This window comes from Macrobrachium nipponense, chromosome 10 (genome assembly GCF_015104395.2).
Source record: "Macrobrachium nipponense isolate FS-2020 chromosome 10, ASM1510439v2, whole genome shotgun sequence".
In the NCBI taxonomy this organism is placed as follows: domain Eukaryota; kingdom Metazoa; phylum Arthropoda; class Malacostraca; order Decapoda; family Palaemonidae; genus Macrobrachium; species Macrobrachium nipponense.
This window is the reverse complement of record NC_087204.1, coordinates 69366546-69390210: the sequence shown is the minus strand read 5'-3', so window position 1 is coordinate 69390210 and position 23665 is coordinate 69366546. Positions and strand designations below refer to the sequence as shown.

The 23665-nt window shown below is 37.7% G+C and overlaps 2 protein-coding genes across 2 annotated transcripts in view; one reads left to right on the top strand and one right to left on the bottom strand.

Annotated features, from left to right (window-relative positions):
• The window catches only part of LOC135223669 (uncharacterized), a 6495-nt gene extending 1124 nt beyond the window's left edge, over positions 1-5371 (top strand). The window contains exons 3-7 of the mRNA XM_064262329.1: positions 906-1121; positions 1810-1911; positions 2553-2783; positions 3820-4005; positions 4948-5371. Coding sequence (XP_064118399.1) covers positions 906-1121; positions 1810-1911; positions 2553-2783; positions 3820-4005; positions 4948-5199 — 987 coding nt within the window. The 3' untranslated portion in view covers positions 5200-5371. The remainder of the gene's footprint in view (positions 1-905; positions 1122-1809; positions 1912-2552; positions 2784-3819; positions 4006-4947) is intronic.
• Positions 5372-5849: 478 nt separating this feature from the next.
• Positions 5850-23665, bottom strand: part of LOC135223668 (sodium-dependent phosphate transport protein 2C-like) — a 34423-nt gene continuing 16607 nt past the window's right edge. Inside the window, exons 4-10 of the mRNA XM_064262328.1 lie at positions 15391-15564; positions 14347-14478; positions 13878-13963; positions 13018-13239; positions 11644-11755; positions 10458-10586; positions 5850-10125 (exon numbers count right to left, since the gene is read on the bottom strand). Coding sequence (XP_064118398.1) covers positions 9209-10125; positions 10458-10586; positions 11644-11755; positions 13018-13239; positions 13878-13963; positions 14347-14478; positions 15391-15564 — 1772 coding nt within the window. The 3' untranslated portion in view covers positions 5850-9208. The remainder of the gene's footprint in view (positions 10126-10457; positions 10587-11643; positions 11756-13017; positions 13240-13877; positions 13964-14346; positions 14479-15390; positions 15565-23665) is intronic.

Sequence of the window (23665 nt, the reverse complement as noted above, 5' to 3'; positions counted from 1 at the left end):
TAGATGGCCATTTTAGTCTTTCAGGGGAAATAAGCCAGTGGTTTTGTACAGCTTTTACAAAGGACAGAAGATCTACAGACATTTTGGGGTGATTTTTTGCAAAGAAAGTTTTTTTTTTTCATAAAAGGTTGATGATCTGATAGCAAATAAATTACCCATCTTTTTCAAAGGGTGAATGATTTAAAAGCGGTCAGATATATGAGGAATTTATTTCATACGTCTTAAATAAAGGCGAATGGTCGAAAAGTCTTCATGCGAAATTAGTAAATGATACTTCTTTTAAAATGGTAAGTAATATGTATATTTCCCCGAGTTCCTTTCATACAAATTTTTTGGATAATGTTTCATAATAAATTTCAATCTTTTGTCGGAAAGCGAGGGAGCGTCAACGTAGACACAGGTTGACTTATTTCAATATGAACAACAAAAGGAGAACTCATTGTGGAAAATGCTAATGATCACTTAATAGATAATGGCACATTACATGAGCGTGGATTAGTTGATATCCATAATGGCAATTATCATAATGAGTTTGTATATGTCTGGACACCAGTATATGAACAAATGGAAAGCTGTCAATTCATGCTTATGTTCTGCATAATCTTAAACGGCAAGGAATGTGTTTCTAACTGAAAGGCAAGGAATAGATTAAACTTTAAATGAAACAGTTGTTCTTTGAACTAAGCAATGTGAAAAAAAATCAGTTCAAATCACACGGATTGCGAATTATACCAATAAAAGGGATCATATTTATATAACCATAAGGAAAATAGTGCTAGCTGTGAATTCGTAAACTTTTCGACATATATGACATTAGAAATAAGAAAAAAAAAGTTTAACACCATTCGGCAATGTCACGTCGAGTCTGTACATATTACAGTTAATGAATGTTTTCACGTTTTCAGAGCGAGAATGACCAGGAGAATGGCAAGGTGAGAGGCATCTACCCACTGACAGGTGTGAGAGTGGAAGAAGACAATCGAGAGGAAAATGTCTATTATGAATTCATCATTTTCCTCACAACTTCTAAGAAGATTCGATTTCGCACTGCTATCAAAAAGCAGTCTCGGGCGTGGTGTATGATTATCAGTCATCTGGCAACGCAACGCTCCGTGAAGCAGGTACTGTGGTCGACACTATTTTTAAATCTTCGTATTCAAGAAGGGAGAGATTTTGAGCATAAAATCCGAGTTTTTTTTTTTCATATAACAATATATTATTGAGTTTAGAACGTTTGAAGACTACATACTATAATGAATAAAAATACGACTGAATTATCACTTAATACCTTTCTCTCTCTCTCATTCCCTTTATCTCATTGTTGATTTAATTACTGAACGAATCCTTTATATCAGCATTTTGATGAAATACTATGTATTTTCGTCAAGATCTTTTAAAACATATTTCTTTATAATGAATTGAATTATGACAGAACTATCATTCATTGCCTTTCTCTGTACTGTTAACTTTAGTTACTGGGCGAATACCTTATATCATCAGGATTCGTTTTCAGGAGCATATAGTTCCTCGTTGGACGAGTGATTTATGTGTTCGCCCACCGATTCGGTAGTCCTGGAGTTCGGTTCCCCGCTCTGCCAACGTTGAATCAGAAGAATTTGTTTCTGGTGCTAGGAAATTCATTTCTCGATATAATTTGGTTTGGATCCCACAATAAGCGGTAGGTTCCATTGCTAGGTAATCAATTGGTTCCTAGCCATGTAAAAATATCTAATCCTTCAGGCCAGACTGGGAGAGCTGTTAATCAGCTCAGTGGCCTGGTTAAACTAAGATACACTGAACTTTTTTCAGGAGCATCCTCTGGAGGCTACGTTATCCTTGAAATCACGAACAAGCTGGTCCTCGATAACGGCGAAATTGGAAGTTGACTCGAATAAGTTATACTTGAGGAAAGTGAGTATTGCTTGGAAATGATATCCAGTGTTGATTCTCGCTCTGAGAAAGTCACTCAATTCGACATAAATCCCAAAAGCCTTCCCCCAGCCTTCGAGTTTCATTATTTTAGAAACCGTTTTCGAGCAAATAATTTTCTTTCTACTAACACACCTACCATCGGAACCTTGAGTTCTATATTCTTACTTAAGTGATCTAATCTAGCATGAACATTAATTATTAATAAATTGCAAAAAGTTTGATACCTTAGCTTTTCCAGGCAGACTAATACAAGAATTCAAAAGTTCATGTACAAAGCGTTTATATTCCGTATGTATACCCTGTGCAAGAATATAGATAATAAAAACGATACTTTGATAACAATAAGCAATTGCAGCTCATTAATATTTCGTAAAAACTAATTGCTTAGAAGATATGAACATGCCATTATAACAGCTAAACAAAATTGATTAAGTTCGTGCATTATAGACTGAAATTCTCAGGAAATTTGTACCAAGTGAACTCCTTCTAAAGACCTAACCAATATTCTCAGTTTATAAGTCTATGTAAAATACTTTGTTAGGAATAACTTACTAACTATCTCGATTTGACATGAAAAAGTACAATCATTTCGCCGTCACCTGCATATGTAACCATTCCAGGGAGATTGGCAGAACGTCAGATACAAACAAGACGAGGCATACTGTCTGGAGAACGCCACGGTACGGCCCCTGAAGAGTTACGGGAAGACCTTCGACTTCGAAGTTTCTCTGTCGTCGCCACAGAAGAAGGCCGTAGAACTGCGGTTCCGGGCCCCATCCGAAGCTGACAGGACGATGTGGTGCCAGGCTCTGAAGAGGGCACTCGATGCCCAAGGCGGGCGCCAGCAGATGGTAAGGGCAGCTGAGTAAAAGAAGGGAAATTAGGGCTATAAGGTCAATTAGGTCGTGGAGAAGATCCGGTGATAAGGGAAACTGACATCTTTATAAAACACTTTCCCATATCTTATTAAAATCGGCTCCAAGAATATTCGATCTAACTTGGCATCTTCTTGACCTTTGGGAAAGATTAAATTTACTTTATTTTTTATTCGAACAAACTTCAGGCTTCTAACCTACGGAAGGAAAAGTCCTTTTCCTATGGTTTCCTGTTTAGACTTTGGTTAGTACTAATTACACATTTCAAAATGGCAGAATTTCGGTGTTCATTACCTAAGGATCACTGATGTTAAATGATTTCGAAAATGCAGTGCATTAGTGTTCTAATTTATTTATATTTTTTATCTATTAATTTATTCATCTTTTTTCTTTTGTAATAACTGATCTCCTGTTTCTGTATTTCCTGTTATCGTCTGCAACTTTTTTCAAAGAAACACCTTATTCTTTGGAAGCTTGATTTCATTTTCAAGGCTTGTTCCATATGAAATGAGGCTTATCTTCCGAGTTATAATAATAATAATAATAATAATAATAACAACAACAACAACAACAACAACAATAATAATAATAATAATAATAATAATAATAATAATAATAATAATAATAATAATAATTAATAATAATAATAATAATAATAATAATAATAATAATAATGGGCACCGTTTTCCGTGTCGAAAATGATGATAATTGTTGCAGGTCCACAATAATATAGGTGTGTGATAGTTGATGGTTCTTTATAAATATCAATAGCTTTCGAACCCTGTGATAGGTTCAATCCTGAGGGTGAACCTAGCACAGGGTTCGAAAGCTATTGATATTTATAAAAAAAAAAACCATCAACACTCCCACAGCTATATTATTGTGGATTTGCAACCAATAATAGTATTTTCTGGGGTAGGGTTTTTCTTGCAAAAACCCATTTCTAATTTACCTTCTCAGGTGTAGGTAATATAATGCGGGTATGATAAAAACTTCTCATATATTTGCTCAGACTCCAAGGATTGGAAGCAAGGAAGGACAGATTTTCGTGAGAGAGATCCTGGAGGAGGTTCCAGGGGGAAAATCCATGAGGGAAGTCGTGCTGGAAGGAATCCAGGTATTCAGTCCAAAGGTTCTGAACCGTGTCAAGTACTTCCTGCAGCCGCATCCTATCATACATATAGGAGAGGTCAGCAAGGTGAGAAGGATTTTGTGTAATCCAGATAGACAAATGATTAATATCTTAATATCATCTATGTGAACAGGCTGTTATATCGCAAATCAAATACATATACACTAAGATAAACACGGACTCAATCTCTAACCCGTATCCATATTCATACACGCACACTGTACACACACACACACACACACACACACACACACACACATATATATATATATATATATATATATATATATATATATACTACATACATACATATATATATATATATATATATATATATATATATATAATACATACATACACACACACACACACACACACACACACACACACATATATATATATATATATATATATATATATATATATCATAATATATATGTGTGTGTGTGTGTGTGTGTGTGGTGTGCGTGTGTGTGTTATTCAAATAAAATACAACTTCACAAATAACATATCAATATTACAGAATCTCTAATATATTACTTATTGTATCCAAGTTATATAGTTACGTTCATGATAAAACTAGAAATATTTACTGTCATTGGTCAAATATCATTGTTCCCTGACAAATGCATCAAGGTTCTTGATTTTGATCCAGAAAACTATCTGAAGGGATTTGATGTCTCAAATTTCAAGTTTCTTAACTCAAATATATCAAGGCTAATATTCTAACTCTTAAGTCTTTTAAATCTTTTAAAAAATATCACTTTACTTTCATATGAAAGAAAATGGTTACAAGACTACAATATAATTTTGGGCAGGGTAATCCAGATTCAACCTTAAACTCCAACCACATTAACCTTTTTCAAAAATAGAACTCGCACATAACACCAGTAGAAAATGAAATTATTCAAACGAAATTCAGATACTTCAATTCCTGACCGAAAAAGAATAATGCATATGTATAAACACTGACCTTTCGTTCGTTTGCTTTTTTCAACCAAACAAAAGGTCTACCACACCACCCTAAACTTCGTGACTGTGGCCCTGATGAACGCTGGATTCACTCCAGCGCCCCAGGACACCTCGGCCAACCTAGTCTTCGAAATGAAGACGGTGCCTTCGACGTCAGTCTGTAGCAGGCCAACCATTGAGGACATCGTCAAGGTCCTTTGGCCGACTGGATTCTTCTCCTCACCAAGTCGATCCCCGTTTCCAGGTCCTGGGACCTTTTTTCAGACCTTGCAGAAAGACAAGGACTGACTGACCCCTTGAGGGATGCCGCTTCAAGTGTGACTTGTACGTAGATGGCAGTGGTGTTTTTTTTTTTTTTTTTTTTTTTTGCAGCGTTTCTTCTGCTTTGTTTGCTACTTTTTTGTAAGAAAGTTAATCAGCGGTTTCCCTTTTCTGTTTTATAATAAATACTTCAAGGAAATTCTTGTGATTTTACGGAAACCCTCTGCGAAGAGAAAAGGAGTTCAATTTTCAAAACAAATTAAATTTGGGGATTTTGGAAATAGCTGATTTTTGTTTATACGCAAAACTATTTGGTCAAGCGCATTTGTATGTATGTATATGTTTTCTTCACTGAGGGACCAACGCTGGGAGAAATAAATAAATTTTGATCTTCTCAAGGGAATGTGGTATTGCGAATTTGGCAATTCACAATTCCAATAAATTCCTTCATATCTCTTGAAAATACCCAGAAACATTTTTCTAATTAACTTATATATGAAGCCTTGGAATTGTAACTGAATGCCATCCGTCCTTCTATTGAAAGGACAAGGTTAATACCAGTATTGTCACTTCATTTTGTATTGTACTGGACGGTTTTTTCTTGTCTCCCATAATTTGCATATTTAACCCAAGTAACAATCAAATTAGGCGACCAAGTAGGTTAAGAATAAAAAGAGTGACTTAATGCATTTTATTAGAAAAATATATAAATCTGAATAACTACAAACACAGCTTTTTTGGATAAAAATAAACAGCAGGCAGTAGTTAAGGTGTGACTATCGTATGCAAATTAGAAAAATCCTCATACTTCAATATTCGTAGCATCATGGCAGATATAAAGCGCTCTCCGATGGAAGAAGGTTTACATCCTTACTCAAAAACAGCATTTTTATTCAGGAACAAGCCTAGATGGGCCATTCAGTCGAAATTCAAACTTTCAGAGAATATACTGTTCATTTGAAAGATTTACCTTCTGTCGCTTCTTTCAAACGAACGCCATATTCTCTGGAGGCTTGAATATAAAGTCAATGGCCCCTTTGGGCGCGTTCCACGTGAATAGGGTTCTTCATCCTCTGAATGATAACAATGATAATAATTCGAGAACACTGAACATTAGGAATATCCTTTAAGAATATTGAACAACTGGTCCGTCGTAAAAGGGAAGCTGATGAACATGTTACGATCTTTTACTTAATCTTATTACTGTCGGTCCAATGCGGCCTCTAATTACTTCTTATGAAGTCAGTATAACAAATGAACTGAAAGCTTGGACATAGATATCAAGAACAATGCGAGATTTTACATGATCATTCTTATTATTGACAGATTTCAAATAATTGAAAATAATAATTTTTCATTTGTATTTTATTGGAAATTCTCAGATTACACTTCACGGTATTTTGATCAAAGTCATTACAAGCAAGAACCGTATACTACCTTCGGATACCATGCATATATTTATGTATAAGCATGCATACATGTATATGTGCACTTGCATTCGCACATATTTATACACACATATACATGAACGTTGTGTATAAACGATCATACATGCATATACAGAATGATGGTATATGGACGTGCATATACATACGTATATATTATATGTGCGCATACATACATGCATATACGATATATACGTATAATCATTTACATATACATCCTAATCATGTTTACATAATTCAGCTGCTACTGTACATCCATTGTTTTGTTTTGTATCGATAAGCTCTAAACGTGTCAAACTATATTTCTGTTCACCAAGAGATACACTATGGTAACGTTCGAATGGCATGGAGAGAGAGAGAGAGAGAGAGAGAGAGAGAGAGAGAGAGAGAGAGAGGAGTTCAACACACTCTCTGCCAATGGCGGCAAATTCTAATATGAATCGGAGTATTGGTTCTCAGTTTAAATGCATGGTTATGGAAACGTAAAGCGTTGGAACACTTTCTTTTACTTTTATCTTTGTGCGAGAATGTAGATGATACTTAACAGAGAACTTTTTTTATATGAGTGGACTATATATTGAAAAAAAAGTCATGAGATAAGTTTGTTTGGCTTTAAAAAGACATAATGATACTAAATATATATACGCAAATTCAGTCTTGAAATTTTGAGTTATTCTCATGAAAAACAATGAATATTTGTTCTATGTAATGAAGGATGTTACGTGTTTTGAAACCTTAAAACACATTTCAATAGAAAAATTTTTTTATTCCTACTGCAGCATACAACAATGAAGAACATTACTAAAAAATGTTTTTCTTATGAATACGGTATAGCAACGTCACCTTGAGTTATTTGGGCCAAGTAAACAATATTTAATGAAGCCCTTTAAAAGTACTTTATGAATACTTTTTTAACAGTTAATGAATGACAACCCTTCACTAATCAGACTTAATTTTATTTTATTTTTGTCATCTAGACAAAATCATTTACATAACCCTGAGATCATATGTAGAATGGCGTTCGCGACTCGAAGACCTAATGATAAGTCTCACGTTACCAGCAATGTTTCTCTCTAAATTGGAACAGCCTGAATGGGGAAAGAGGTTACATAGCTTATTTAATGGACTTGATTCGCTCTCCTTCTATGGATTATCTGTAGTATTGCTCTAGTTTCATGTTAATAGTCATGTCTTCATATGTATGCGAGAGTGGTGGGTTCATGATAGATCGTCATCTTTATGTGAAACACCGAAGGCTGGGATGCTTATATTTATTGCTGTAAGGGTAAGTTACAACGACCAGCAGCTAGGAGCGTTTACCCTGAGCTCGCCTCAGCGAATGGTGTGTGTTGACAGGGTGCGTTCGTTTAGTCATAGATCCTGGAGACTGGCGGCATCGCTTGGTGAATTTTTCATGTTAATAGGGGGATGGATGCTTGATCTTTTAAATTATGTGATCTAACAGGATATTTGTTCCTCAGAATTTTATTTATGAGTAGATGTTTTCGATGACCAAAGAATTTTCAATTTGTATATTTTGGGAATATTTAAATACTTGGTTTTGATTCAATTCCCTCCATTCAGAACAAGATACACACAAACACGCGCGCGCAAAAGCACGCAAGCTTTAGAGAGTCAACACAGACCATCCTTCCAAGGAGGTCACCGGAACCGCAACTGGGATCACCAAGACGACATTAGACAAAACGATTTTGACAATGATTACGAACGTTTAAAACACAACACTAGATCTGCATTCTATCAGATGTCGGATATAGTATATAAGATAATGTATAACATACAAGAGTCATTCGTATTGCTAGAGTGATCAGGCGCATGCGTCGACTCAGTGCCTGTGATTTCCCGGTGCTTTTGAAATTCCATCCCGTAATTAGAGCAAGTTTGATTTTTCATGTTTTCCCTTTTGTATTGTCAACTATTTTGTTTTTTTGAATTACTTGTTACCTTTTACTGCAGAAATTATTTTCTTTGAGAGATTTTCGTTATACAGAATTCGATTGGTTAATGACTAATGCGGCTATGTATATCATGACTTCCACTTATGATGTGAAGATAGAATTTGAGCAGACACAGCACTAACAAATATAGTATATATATATAATATATCTCTTCAGAAAATATCTCTCAGTGAATTTATCTATGATTCAATAAAAATTGGTGTGCCTTGTATCACAATACATCACCATATTGCATAACAAATATCTTACATCACAATCTGGCAAGGTACCAAGACCACCTTTTGTATCGTCCATCAATCTGAAGGCTGTGAAAGAAGCTCCACTTGTGATCAACTTCTGCAGAAGCCTTAGAGCTGGAAGATACAAAAGATGGCATAGTTAAGACAACCGCCTTTTGTATCATTCACAATCTGGGATCGCACAAAAGGCAGTAAGATTCAAACAACCTTTTGTACTGCCCACAATCTTAGTTGATACAAAGACTGTAAGGGTATGTTTTGTGGGGGGAAGGATAACGTAATCTTGGTACCCCGAGAGAAAGAAAACTAAGCCTAGAAGTAAAGAGTAACCTTTGTGGCTCTCAACCATGTGCATGAGTGGACCTCCCTAGACCTAGGCGGATGTTTCATGCTGGATGAAGATGCCGGGGTAGGACATCCCGTGGTCCTTCATCTCCCTGCTCACCCCGATGCATTCCTCGATTGTGCCCAAATCTTTGCAGAGGCCGTACTCGGGCAAGACGCCGCCTGTCTTCTCTGCTTCGATCACGACGACCGTCTTTGGCAGGTCATTTTCGACCACCATGCAGGGAGGGGCATGAATGGTAGCAACTGGAGGGACGTGGGCGTACTTGTGGGTACGGCATTGCCTGCAGCACATGAGGCGCGTGATGCACTCATCCATGGGCTCGAGGGAACGCAAGCACAGGGGAAGCCAGTGCCACGTCTGAAGCCTCGTGGGCAGGTACCTGGGGAACTTGGACTGGGCCACGTTGACGAAAACGATGAGAAGGATGAAAACCACGATTGGAATAAAGACACTGTACATGGCCACCGGGCCACCGAGGGACACCAAGAAGACCAGAACGGGAGCCAGGAAGAAAGTGCTGAGCATGTAGAAGACGGCGACCCACCGGTACTTGGCCGTGACGCGGCCGAGGGCCAGTGCCAACCGGACCGGCAGGCGAAGGAAGGGAATAGGGTACCACAGCAACAGACCAGTGACGTTGAAGAACAAATGGATGAGGGCAATCTGGATGGCTGGATGAAGCCTGGAGGAGTCGGAGGCTAGTGCTGCCAGAAGGGCGGTGGTCGTCGTTCCCAAATTCGACCCGAGGGTGAGCGGGTAGACTCGTTCAATGCTGATGACGCCCAGGCCAACCAGTGGGGTCAACGTTGAGGTGAAAATCGATGAGGATTGCAAGATGAAGGTCATTATGGCACCTGCTAGGATTGCAATGTATCCTGTGAGCCAAGGGACTCGAGGTAGATCGGCGTTTATCACATGTTGCACGACACCTGCAACAGATCCTGCAAAAAAGGAATAAAATAGTGAGTGGGGTACTTAAGAAAACCAGACGATATACAAAATGCGTAATTAAAAAAGTCGTTTTAATATCATACTATATTCGTGGTAGTCTTTTTGAAAATTAAATGTTCACTGTGTGTGAAAACAAAATTATTTTTAGTGGATAATTAACCAGCAAGCAATGTCAACGTAACTCACGATAACAGAATGATAACCATTAATTGTATTAGCACCAACTAATTTGTTTCGCGTTCAAAATAATATTTTCTTTAAGAAGCAGCTCAAGAAAGCCAATATTTATGTATTGTTTTTCTGAAGGAACAAAAAGACCTACCTTTCAACATAGAGCTCAATATCTTGACAATGGAAATGAGGCACACCAAAAGAAGCACCAACGATGCGGTGAGCAACACAAGTCCCATACCTGTGTCACTCAAGGGAATGTGGGCTGCTAAATTAGGACCTGTTTGGGGGTGGGGGGAGAAATGAAGTAATATTTGGAGGTTAGATGGCAATTCCTAAAATGTGTCGTCGTATTCTGTTTAGTTTTGTAGTCTAATACAAAGCTAATATTGATCATTCATATGTCATGCTAAATGCTTGCTCCAAATGTGTTTTCAGATTTCATTTATTTTTGTAGTCAAATGCAAATCTTTTCATAACAATATTTAATTTGGAAAAATAAAGTCCACAACAATATATATATATAGTATATTGCTAAATACGGGTAGCTTTCTCTAACTAAAATAGTTGGCCTCTTCAGCCTGAATAAACATAGAAATGATAATACATTTAGGTGAACATCTTTGAAAAATGGAAAAACTGCTTATTATTCTTTCAGGTAGCTCCAGAATTGCCCGATTGCCAATTAGCAATTCTCTGGGAACGTCGTGACACGTGAGCTGCCACATTGGTTGTTGGTCTCTCTGCTTGTTTGGTTTCCAAAACTGGCGACTCAGGTGGTTCTTCGGTTGTTCCAGAAATCCCTCTTCTGTAACAACCGAAGAACCACCTAATTCGCCAGTATTGGAAACCCAACAAGCAGTATGACCAACAACCAATATGCCAGCCTTTACCGTGCCTCGGCGTTCCCAGAGAATTGATAATAGACCTTCGAGCAATTCTGGAGTTACCTGAAAGAATAATAAGCAGTTTTACCGTTTCTCAAACATGTTCTCCTAATTGTTTATTATTTCTATGTTTACTCAGGTTAAAGCGGACAACTGATCAAGTTGGCGAAAGCTATCTGTATTCAGCAATATACTACATATATAACAACTACTGTGGACTTAATTTTTCCACTTAAAGATTACGAGAAAGTGATGATACAAATAATATTTAATTTACTATTTAACTAGAAGTATAATTCGCCCAACCAGTAATTCTCAGCTCAGATATTAAGCTGAGAACCAATGGTCTAGGTATCCATTTTCTAACACAAACGTCAGTTGGAGAAAGTGAATCCCTGACTAATTTGTTGAAGAATGATTCATTATAAATACAAAAGACAAGAAACCTACATGTGATGTACTCAGTTGTATTGGAAGGATCTGGACAATATCGGTGAAGCAAAGTGGCATTTTCGTAATCTGGGTCGTTCATTGTCCAACCTGTGAGGACTGTCTTGTCCAGCTGGAATATAGAAAAAGAAGAAGAAAGGTTAGAATAACAGAACATGTTTATCATTGTTTTCATGAACGGCAAGGAATATGGAAGTCATGTGCCTTGCACAGAATTTCAAACTTGTGTAAGATTTAAGTCATCAAATACCGATCTGTATAGGTTACTAATTCTTTTTAGCTCCATACTTGAATTTAACTATATATTAAAACGTAAATGTAACTTTATTAGATGAAAACTAAAACGCTGAAAAAAACCCATAAGCCTAGTCTTGAAGAAAACATATTACTCCATATTCCTGATAAAAAGCTATTAAATGCAAAATGCTTATTCAGTTATCACGTCATCGTATTCACAAACATTCGGGTAAAATCATGACTACACAAGTGAACACATTTTTACACCTTATATCATTTTCCAAAGTACCTTTCAAAAGGGTAGTTTAATGTTCTTATGGGGCAGGCTTTAGTCTTTTTTTCTCCCTCTGCTTTATTTTCAGCCTGGCTGAAATTGAACATGAGGACAAAGTCCCACAGACTACCACTCACAAAAAAGAAAAAAAAAAGAAATCGATTAAAATAAAATCTGGAACAAAGATAAACGTTCCCATCAAACAAAGGGTCATTATGATTAGGCTGCAGCAGTCTCATTAGCGCCCTTATGACGAGAAAAGGAGATAAAACCGAGACAAAGCTCAGAGAAAAGCAAACAAAACGAACTAACCAATAATTTCCTACCAAACAAAGGGGCCCTAGAGGGATTAGGTAAGGGGGTGAGAGGACGGAGGTAGACGAGGAAGAAAGTTGGGGTACAGTTAACAACAAAAGTATACACGGCTTAGTTGCGTTGAGTGGGTACTCCACTGAGGAAAAAGAGCCCCATCAAAATAATTACCCGCGTAATTTCGAATTCTCAAGGTCAATGATTCTTCAGTGATTCTCTCTCAAGCTGGAGTCGGAGGGGGAAGAGGAGGAAAGTCAGGCTTAGGAGGGTGTCAAAGGCAGCACATGATGGAAGTGATATTGAGGGCCACAGGGAAGATCGGAGAAGAGGATGAAGTGATCAGAATCAAAGGATGTCAATAAAGGGAGTTTATGTGTCTACAAAAGGACAAAGAATTGTGGAGGGAAAAGTCGAGGATAAGAACGCCTAGAAAAGTGAGAAGAATGCGACAGAAGGATAAAGGGAGACAGAATAGACTGAGGAAAATCAATCACAAGACAGAAGAAAGAAGAAAAAGGCACAAGACGTAACCCACACACACACACACACACCTTCACAATGGCATCGGTGAAGGGCTTCGTGATGCGAGACAGGAGCTCCACCTTCATGTTGTTCTTCTCGAAGGTCACGCCGTCCAGGACGGCCTTGGTGAGGTGGTAGAGGTACCCCGTGGCCACCTCCAGCGGCAGGAGGACCAGGACAGAGAGCCAGTTGAACATGTCGTGAACGACGGCTCCTGAGAAGGCGCGCTCGAACTGCTCACGGTCGCCAACCTGAAATTGATTGGTTTGATGCTATAATTTGGCGTTGCTTCTATTACGTCACGTTTGTTATGGTGAAGAATAAGGGGGAACAGCTGATGAAGTGAAAGTTGAGAATAAGGTAAATTAACAACCTAAAATTGATTGATTTGATGATATCAGCTGCGTTACATCTAAAATGAAACATTTGTTATGGACAAGAATAAAAAGAAAACAAATGATGAAGTGAAAGTTGTTAATGAGAGTTAATGATTAACAGTTATGAAAACTGTAGAGTAATTGTACAGTAACCTACATGGAATTTAATGAAATAATCTGGCGTCACATCTACTGTGGTCATTGACAGGTAAACAAAGGTAAATGTTATATATCAAAACTTAGATAAGCAATATCATATGATTAGAATTAAATTATTATATTATTATTTATCAGTTTCTAAATGCCTAACTTACAGTTTGAGAACGGATAACAGGAAGCAGAACCTTAAATTCTCTTCTCATTTAAGGAATTCGTATTGATCTCAGAAAAAGAAAGACAACAGTTTCTTATAACGTCGATTACCATCGTCACTTAAAACTCAAGACACGAATACCAAGAAAAAATGAAGATTAAAGAACTATTACCAGTTTGTATAAGAAAATCGAACTTACTTGTCCAATACTGACGAGCGAATTTGTGACGGATGTGCCGATATTGGCTCCCATTATTATTGGGATGGCCGTTTTGACATCCAGAACTGCAAGAGGCAATAAAACCATAATTGAAGAGGTTAGTACTTGCTATAAAAATAAGAGGTTATGGGTCTAGTTGTTACCTGCTTCTTTTTGCCTAAAAATGGACTCTAGTAATGTGAGTGCAGGTGGTAATCGGAGATTTCCGACTTCCAGTTCATAGATTTTATAATATTTTCTGTTATGTGAAGAAGAAGAAGAAGAAGAAGAAGCATATCTTCTAATATTAAAGAGGAAGAAAAATATCTGATTGAATTAAATTCCTTTTGACCATTAAATATATCTCCTGAACGATCCTTATTCTATACTTTTCATCTTATCACTAACTGATAATCATCGTCTCCAGATTTATTCTCAAATGTCGAAGCCACAACAAAAGAGGACTCACAGTGAGCAGCGACCATGGAGACGATGATTGATGACGAGGTAGAAGATGATTGGACGAGGACGGTGACCAGCACGCCGATCATCAGGCCGACGACTGGGTTGCTCAACAGAGCCGATTGGCGGAATACTGCACCTGGAAAGAGCAGCAAAGGGGTAGGTCTAGTAATTTGAGCCCAAATAAAGGAAAAGATAAATTAAGTATCAATAATGATGGTGGGTAGTTATGAAACGGTAAATAGCGAGGGTAAGTGTAGAGGGGGCTATTTCATGATCATATCGCCAAATAGATAATGCCAAGGCTGATTTTTGTTCTTGAACGTAATCGGCCATTTCATATTCATCGAAAAAATCTCAAATTTTAGAGTTGTATTGATTCCAACTGCCATTCAGTATCAAGTCGGTTATGCTCTCTTATTTTATAACACTGTTATAAAATGAAGGTACCTGGCAGACTCGTTGCTCAAAATGCTTATTAAAGAACACTCATAGAAACAGTACTTTATCGTGTTGTTCATGACCTACTCGGCATCTGAACTTCTTGGTGTGCGCAAGCAGACGAAAAGCTACACAATGACATTAGAAAGGAGCTTTGTAACTATCAGAATTAATGTTTTCTCAAGTGAACCCATTTGTATGGCTAACTACTGCTACTTGTTTTTACTAATGTCACTATTGTCGTTTATAGTTATGATGCCATTGCTTTTTTCAGTCTTTAAAAGGTGGCGAGGGAATGAAATCGAATCTAAACTATTGTTAAGGGCATTCGGCATCAAAAGCTTACTTTAACTTATGTGGATTATAGTCAAGGTTTTTTTATGGAATTTGGATGGTCCCTCTTTTTATCCATCTGTCATTTTATTCATTTCCTAGCAAATCTTTGCCAGCGGAAAAATTGTGAATAGATGCAACTGGTCAGTATCGTATTCTTTGTCAAATAGTAACAGACACAAAAATTATTCTCTCTCTCTCTCTCTCTCTCTCTCTCTCTCTCTCTCTCTCTCTCTCTCTCTCTCTCTTCTTTAGAAATGATTAAAAGTCGACTTACTTGCTGTCTTTCCTCCCAGGAGCCTGAAGGAGCTCGCAAGCAGATTCAGGGAGCAGATGAAGAGGTAAAGGAGACCAACCAGGAGCAAGATCTTCCCTATGATGGTCAGGGCCTTCAGCAGACGACGGCCATGGGTCCCGCCACATAGGCCTCTCTCATCGCTCCTTCCTTCTCCTGCGGGAGGGAAGATGAACAAGTTAGGTAGATGAGACGCGTGGAAAGATGGAAAGTTGGTAAGTCGAAGAAATGCAATTGCAGGTTAAGTAAGATGACTGGAAAGATATGGTGTTAAAAAGGTTTACTTACTGGAGAGGGAAGTGGTTAGTCCAGATTCCATACTAGATAGGGAAGAGATTAGATAAGATTGCATACTGGAAAGGGAAGTGGTTAGATCAGATTACTTACTGGAAAGGGAAGTGCTTAGATCAATGAGCTTAGATCAGATTACATACTGGAAAGGAAAGTTACTTACTAGAAAGATGATGTGTTAGATACGTTAATTTGCTGGAAAGGGGAGTGGTTATGTAAGATTACTGGAAAGATGAGGGTTTAGATAAGATGGCTGGTAAGATAAAGGGTCATTTAGATGACCAGAAAGATGATTGATAAGTCGATTTGAAAGATGAGAGGTCAAACATGACTGCTAGAATTACAAGCAAGTGACTTGTCTCTGCTTCTAAGAATCGCTTTGCCTTTTAAGTGGGTATTATCTGTTTCGATATTTCCTGTGGTTTAATGAATTATCTGCTTCAATACTTCCTGTGGTTTAATGAATGATTTCGTTTAAATCACTTCTCAATAAGTAAATATGTGGACACTAAAAAAATCAGTGATGTACGGTTAATTTGTTTGTAAATAAATATACATGAGTTTACTCTTCATCATATTATTATCTGCAAAACTTCACTCATACAATATCTTCTTTGTGTTCCGCTTGTAACTTACTAATTTATCTGTCTCACTATTGCTATAAATACCCATAAAAACTCCATTTTCTATCCCAGTAATCAAAGCGTTGACATGAGGCGTTTTTCCTATAATGCCTCCCTTTGTTCTCTCGTCCTGTCAGTTACCCTGCGTCTGTCTGGATCAACTGTCATTAAGATTGGTCATGTACATTGAAGCAACTTATTTATACACTCATTTTTAAAACTCAATACGTCAAAGCCTTTCATTTACAAATGATTGTTTTCACAAATGAATGAAAGAATGAAGATAAATAATTATAACTCGCATTAGATACACACGGCGTTACAGTTTATGATGATCTGCTATCAATTATGCCTGAATTATCGGTTTTGCGGTTTTTATGCCACTAAAATAATCAACAATATTTTTAGATGCAATTTCTTGTCAATTTCAATGACTGCTGCAACGTCACCTTACGATATAAGTTTAATCATTCATAAATATATTAAGAATAGATTGGGGCAGATCAGCGATTACTTATTTCTTTCATATTTATTAGTTAATTCTTGGTCGCCGCAGGTCATTGGTAAAAGACTATAGGTCTGGCGCAGTAGGGGTTAGTTCCGTCAGTGGACCTCATGCGGTGCACTGTAGGCATTACTTAAGGTTCTTTGCAGTGTGCCTTCGGCCCCTAGCTGCAACCTCTTTCATTCCTTTAACTGTACCTCCTTTCATATACTCTTTCTTCATCTTACTTCCCACCATTTCCTAACACTTGATTCATAGTTCAGCTGCGAGGTTTTCTCCTGTTCACCTTTCAAACCTTTTACTGTCAATATCCATTTCAGCGCTGAATGACCTAATAGCTCCCAGTGCTTGGCCTTTGGCCTAAATTTCATATTCAACTCAACTCAACTGTAGGTCTGGCCTCGCAGGTTCCTTGGTTCAATCCATACTTGCCGTCCACCATTCGATACAAATTATAATTGGATATTCTTTCATATAATTGAAAGTAGTGATTTTAGCATCAGCAATTGTAGTAATAAAAGCAGTAGTACTAGTAGTAGTGGTATTCGATAGAATTAATAGCAGCAATAAATCGTTTCATCAAAGAGAATCGCGTGATTCTGGTCAGAGTACAAGTCAGTCATGCAACACAGAATGAGTACAATAAAATATGCATATCCCATCACCCACCAACAAATGCTGAATTCCATAACCATTCATTTTTCTCTTCTGTATTCCATATCACTGTCAATCTCTAACTTAATATCAATGAATATACAAAAAGGTAAATATTGCGTATTTGCATTATTTTCATGGGCTCGGAATCCTCACAAAACCTCTATAATCTGTATTTTTCAGACGGATCTTTGAACACCCTGGTATAGAGTTCATGTCGATTTCAACCTTAACTATGAAGATAGCTATGCAAAAAAATAAAAAAAAAAAAAAAATAAATAAATAAATAAAACAATAATAATAAAAAATCAAGAATCGTGCATATATCTTTACAGGATTGAAATCCCCCACGTCACGTATCCCAAGAAAACTTTATATTATATTATATTATATATATATATATATATATATATATATATATATATATGTATATATATATATATATATATATATATATATACACAAACCCCGTAAAACCGTATTGGAAAATAATATGCAGCCTTCAGTACAACAATCGACTCAAGAGTCTACACAAAACCCACTCTTTTTCGCCGTCCGCCAAATATTTCGTCAGGCATAAATATATCCCGTTATTGACGTGTCTATCGATTTGTTCTTCGGGGGACCTAATTCTTTTTTTTGGGGGGTTGGGGGGCTTCGTTGGGGGGCGGAGAGACCCGCACTGGTCTCAAACTTGCGCCGCCCAGCTCGTGTGTCAAGATCCCATGACAAGGCGGATCGTTAAGTTGTCGAGTCAGATCGAGTTTTATCCCCTTCTTCTGCTGCAGAAATGCCCCCGATCCCTGTCGTCGATATCTTCGGGTCGACTTAACTACTTTTTTTTTCTGGCACTTTTCGCAAATGCTCCCCGACGCCACCCAAGTATCTCTTGCGGTTCGAAGACAGAGTCTTCTTTGTTTCCGGTTGACAGACGGGGTCAGAAATTCCATTTATTTTTTAGAATGACAGTCCTGGGCCAACAGTCTCTCGCTCTCTCTCTCTCTCTCTCTCTCTCTCTCTCTCTCTCTCTCTCTCTCTCTCTCTCTCTGACTTTTCAACCGCAATCCTGTCCGTTTCACTTTTGGTCGGCGCGGTTTGAGTGCAACTGCACTTCCTCTAGCAAGGTATGTGACCTTGGATTCGCTCGTACGATTCCATTTCATCTTTCTTCTCCGAGTTTGTTTATATTTCGCTCTTAATTTCTTTCATGAAGTCTGTCAGGTACTAAAAATGTATATGGACGTATTTATCTTCAACTTCAGAATTTCGTTATGCATCGCTCTCTGAATTTCTTTTAAGAACTTTGTTCCTTATTGAGGAAATATAGAGAAATCTTTGCTCACAACCTTTGAATTCTGTTGTACATCTCGCTCCGATTTCATCTGATGAATTCTATCAGTTACTGAGGATATATAATGATGTCTTAATTTACACTGTTTGAATTCTATTGTATATTTCGTTCTCATTTTCGTTGACGAAATCCGTCAGTTATTGAGGAAGTATACTGATGTCTTTATTCAAAACTTTTGAATTGTGTTATACATCTCGCTCTGAATTTCTTGATGAAATCTGTCATTTTCTTATGAAATATTTCCGAGTCCTTGTTTACAGTATTATGATTTTAAGATTCTATTATACATCTGGCTTTGATTTTTCTATGAAATTTGCCAGTTACTGAATGAACTCTGCTGACGTCTAAGTGATGATTCCTGGTCTGCCTGCAACTTTGTCTCTAAGTCTATCACTGAGTTTGAGAATCCGTTGAGGATAGGACTATGCATATGGAGACATGAAATACTTTTCTTTTCTATTTTCGACGTCATACTTGATGCACGAGAACGACCTCTCGGAATGATCTCATTGTTTATTTAACCACCCACATATTGCATTCCAAATACATTAATAATGATGGAAATGCCATCTGAATATTCGTGTCGCCTTGTGTGTTGCGTGCTTTATTTAGTGTGTTTGTTATGTGACCTTTTTACTGACCTCAGTGCGACTTAGCTTTGAACGTGAGGCTAATTAATGCAGTAATGTACATTGATATTAATCTTTTTATATAGCCTAGAACTAGTTTCACTTGTGTTATCATCCACCTGACATTTTCATCTCTCGTCATAAACAACAATATCTGCCTCTTAACAGCTTCTCTTATAAACATGAAACGACGATGTTTTCATGACGTGAGCTTTTCTCGTAAGGAGAATTCTTGTAGATTCGACAATTGCGTCTTATTCAAGAGCATCTATTGACCCCTCTACTCCTTCCTTACCACCCCTCCCCCCTCCCTATCCTCGGCTAGTTCTTATCATGATTTATCTATTTATCAATCAATCATCTTGTTTCTTCAATTATTCACGATCAGTCGAATAAATGTCATTAAGACATCTATCGATCTGCCATTCACCCTTTTAACCTTTTCTGGCAAGTTTACTGTCTCTCTCTCTCTCTCTCTCTCTTCTCTCTCTCTCTCTCTCGTTGGCATCATCTCCCTAACGTTCTCCTTAAGCCACAATCAGCTCGACCTATCTCTTAAACGCATCTAATCCCCTGACGAAGAGTCCTATTGAGTCCTTGAGTTTCCCTCGAGAGAGGCCTTATCCTTGAACACCGTCTCCGTCTCCCGAGATTCAGAGCTCCACCTACTATCAGGGCCAAGGTCGAGAGACGATGGGGCGACCACCCCCCCCCCCCCCCCCCACCCCCATTTTTTAAGCTAATGGGGAGGGACCAAAGGACGGACGGACGAGATGGGGGTAGAACATGACATTAAACCCCTTGGACCATTTCATATCGACCGTCCTTCTCTCTCTCTCTCTCTCTCTCTCTCTCTCTCTCTCTCTCTCTCTCTCTCAGTGCGGCAGAGTTTAAAAGAAAGCTAGACAAAATCATTAGGACACTGCGAATGAACAGTAAAATCTGCTCCTAGAGATAAGTGAGCACACGATGTCTCCTCGGATGGACTAACAAGTCTTTGAGACATCCTAATCCTTGTGACTCTTTGTAACTCCTTTTTCTTTTTTCAGTTTGTTATCTTCTTTGGTTTTCTTTCCATCAGTTGTTCCCTTCTATAGTGGTGGGTAGGAAAATATGTAACTGACCATTGTTTTTATCCCTTTTCCTTTGGGATTATAATGCTAGGATTGATTATTTTATTTTCTGTTATTTTGTTTATTTTGTTGTCGTTAAAGTCGTATTGTCTCCTTTTTACTGTCTTTTTTATACATTGTCCGCTAACTTTAAGAGAACATCATTTTATGCTAAGGCGCCGTTATGAATAAGTTACCATCGACCTGAACACTTGTCGTTTGCCGTTCGAGAGTGTGACGGTGGAGATCGGTAGAAACGAAGGTCACGGTTGTCAACATCATGAGAGAGAGAGAGAGAGAGAGAGAGAGAGAGAGAGAATGAAGTCCACACAGTAGACACACACACGCATACACAAAGGCCACACAACACACACACACACACACAGAGAGAGAGAGAGAGAGAGAGAGAGGCAACCCGACAAGCGACAATAGAAAAAGAGAGAGAGAGGAGAAAGAAACACATGGAGAGAGTAAGGTACAAACGCACATACGCACACACAAATTCACACAGACCATGCAGCAAAGACAGAGAGAGAGAGAGAGAGAGAGAGAGAGAGAGAGAGAGAGACCCATTGCAGACGCAACTTAGGTCCCACCCACACAACTTCTTTATCGCCCCGTGGGGCCACTGATACTTTTGAAGGTTATCTAATGGCACCGTCTCCCATCCTAAGTTGCGCCAACTTCACCCAAGGACCTAAAACCGCTTTATACATGAGCGCATTTTATCCCTCTCAAAGTTTCAGCAATATCCTTTTGTCTAAGTCAAAGGGTTATTCTTAAAAGGAAGAGGAATCCAAACGGCCAATAAAGGGAAGGATTTCATCCCTCTTCTTCTTTTTATGGAGGACTTGTTTTCGCCCCAAAAATCTCTGCCATCCCACGGCGGTTCCAATAATCTATACCGCAGTCATGCAGCAGATACCGGCCTTGACAGTTCATAACGAAAACATGACGCGACGGTAATCACTCAAATGGAATAACCCTTCGCAATAATAATCCCACTTGAAAGCTTTAGGGAACAAAATAACTAGGAGCGTGACTGCACTGAAACAATAAAAATTCAGGAGACGTAATGTTTAGTATTTTCGCCATAATTATGTTGGGTTGAATATGACATTTTGAAGAGAGGAGAAGAACGGGAAAACGTTGAAAATTGAACAAAGCTGCTTACAGGCACCAATATTGTATTTTTACTTGCATTTGATGGTGACTGACAAAATACTTGTTTTTTGCTGTAAGAACCTACTGATTAGTTTGTAAGAAGTTGGAAATTTATTATTTATTTGTTAACACACACACACATACATATATATATATATATATATATATATATATATATATATATATATATATATATATATATATACATATATAAGCTCTTTATTATATCCTATTTTTCAGATGCCGACGTTTCGTATCTCTCGATGCCTCTTCCAGGCTGAAATAACGAAGTTTAATAATAGGCCTATATATGATTACGTGCTCATATACTTATATATATATATATATATATATATATATATATATATATATATATATATATATATATATATATATATATCACAGAATTTTCGGTAAAATTTTACAATTTCAGCAGTTGTCTTTCACATTCGCTCTATGAAGATGAATGATATAGGTTAACATGCATATTTAAAATTTAAATGACAAATCGCGTAAACCACATACATTGCTTCAACATATTCTGCCTCAATAATAGAACATTTATGCGATAGATTTAAGAGAAATAAAAATCAGGAACTCCCCAGTAACCATATTTTGCCATTTAACACCCACCCTCCCAATAAGCACCTCCACAGTATCCCCCAACACCCCCACTGGTCTACCAGTCTACCCTAGCCGCTCTCTCTCTCTCTCTTCTCTCTCTTTCTCTCTCTCCCTCGCGCCCACATCCAGCCATCCAGTCCACACCGGTTTTCCAAGCGCCAAGAAGACGCGTCGTATTGAAGAGCTACAGATGCCATAAAGCGGGAACTCCATTGATGTGCATTATTTTCATTTGAAATATTTTAAGGGATTGTAATGGCTCTCTATGATACGAAAACAAGCTAATGTTTTGCCAGCAATACTGAATGCACAGCATCGTATAGGATATAACTCTACGGCCAGACATCGCCATATTTCACTACTTACTCCTAAAACATGCATTTAAAATATGCCCTTTAAAACAGTACGTTATGAATTATCAGTCAATGAACAGCAAATCACCAACGAGTTATTATATCTATTTTAAGGAAGCCACGTGACGCTTTGCACAAACAACAAACAATTAGGGGTCTCAGGTGAACAGTCAAAACAGACGCAGCTGAATACCTTTCCTCCGGCAAGGGGTATTGTCAGCAGGGCTTTTTACACAGGAGTTTTATTAGCGCCTTACTTCAGGTGATTACTAGGAATGTATACGATCACACGTGCTGCAGATATACAGAAAAACACACGCAAGCACACACATAAATACACACACACACACACACACACACACACACACATATATATATATATATATATATATATATATATATTAATCTATATATCTGTGTGTGTGGGTGGTGTGTGTGTGTTGTGGGTGTTGTGTGTGTGGTGGTGTGGTGTGTGTGCGTGTGCGCGCGCGCGCGCGCGCGCGCGTGTGTGTGTGTGTAAAGTTGCAGCCACGGAGGAAATCGAAAAGTGGAGATGCCAAGCACTTTCGTCTTTTATGAAGACATGTACTTGGGATCTCCAGTGTTTCTGCTTTCCTTTGGGCTGTAACTCTGTTTGTATAATAATAACGTTTTTTTATTTCTTCGTAATTTAAAAATAAATAAAATATATAATGTGTGTGCATGAATGTATATATATATATATATATATATATATATATATATATATATATATATATATATATATATATACATATATATATATATATATATGTGTGTGTGTGTGTGTATGCATACGTGTGTGTTTGTACACGTGTCAAAAAACATACGTTAGATTGATTCACTTTCATACGCGACGAGCTCCAAGGCTACAGCTCATCATATCATCATATCGTTCAAAATGAAAATGGAACTCCCAAAATGTAGTTTTGA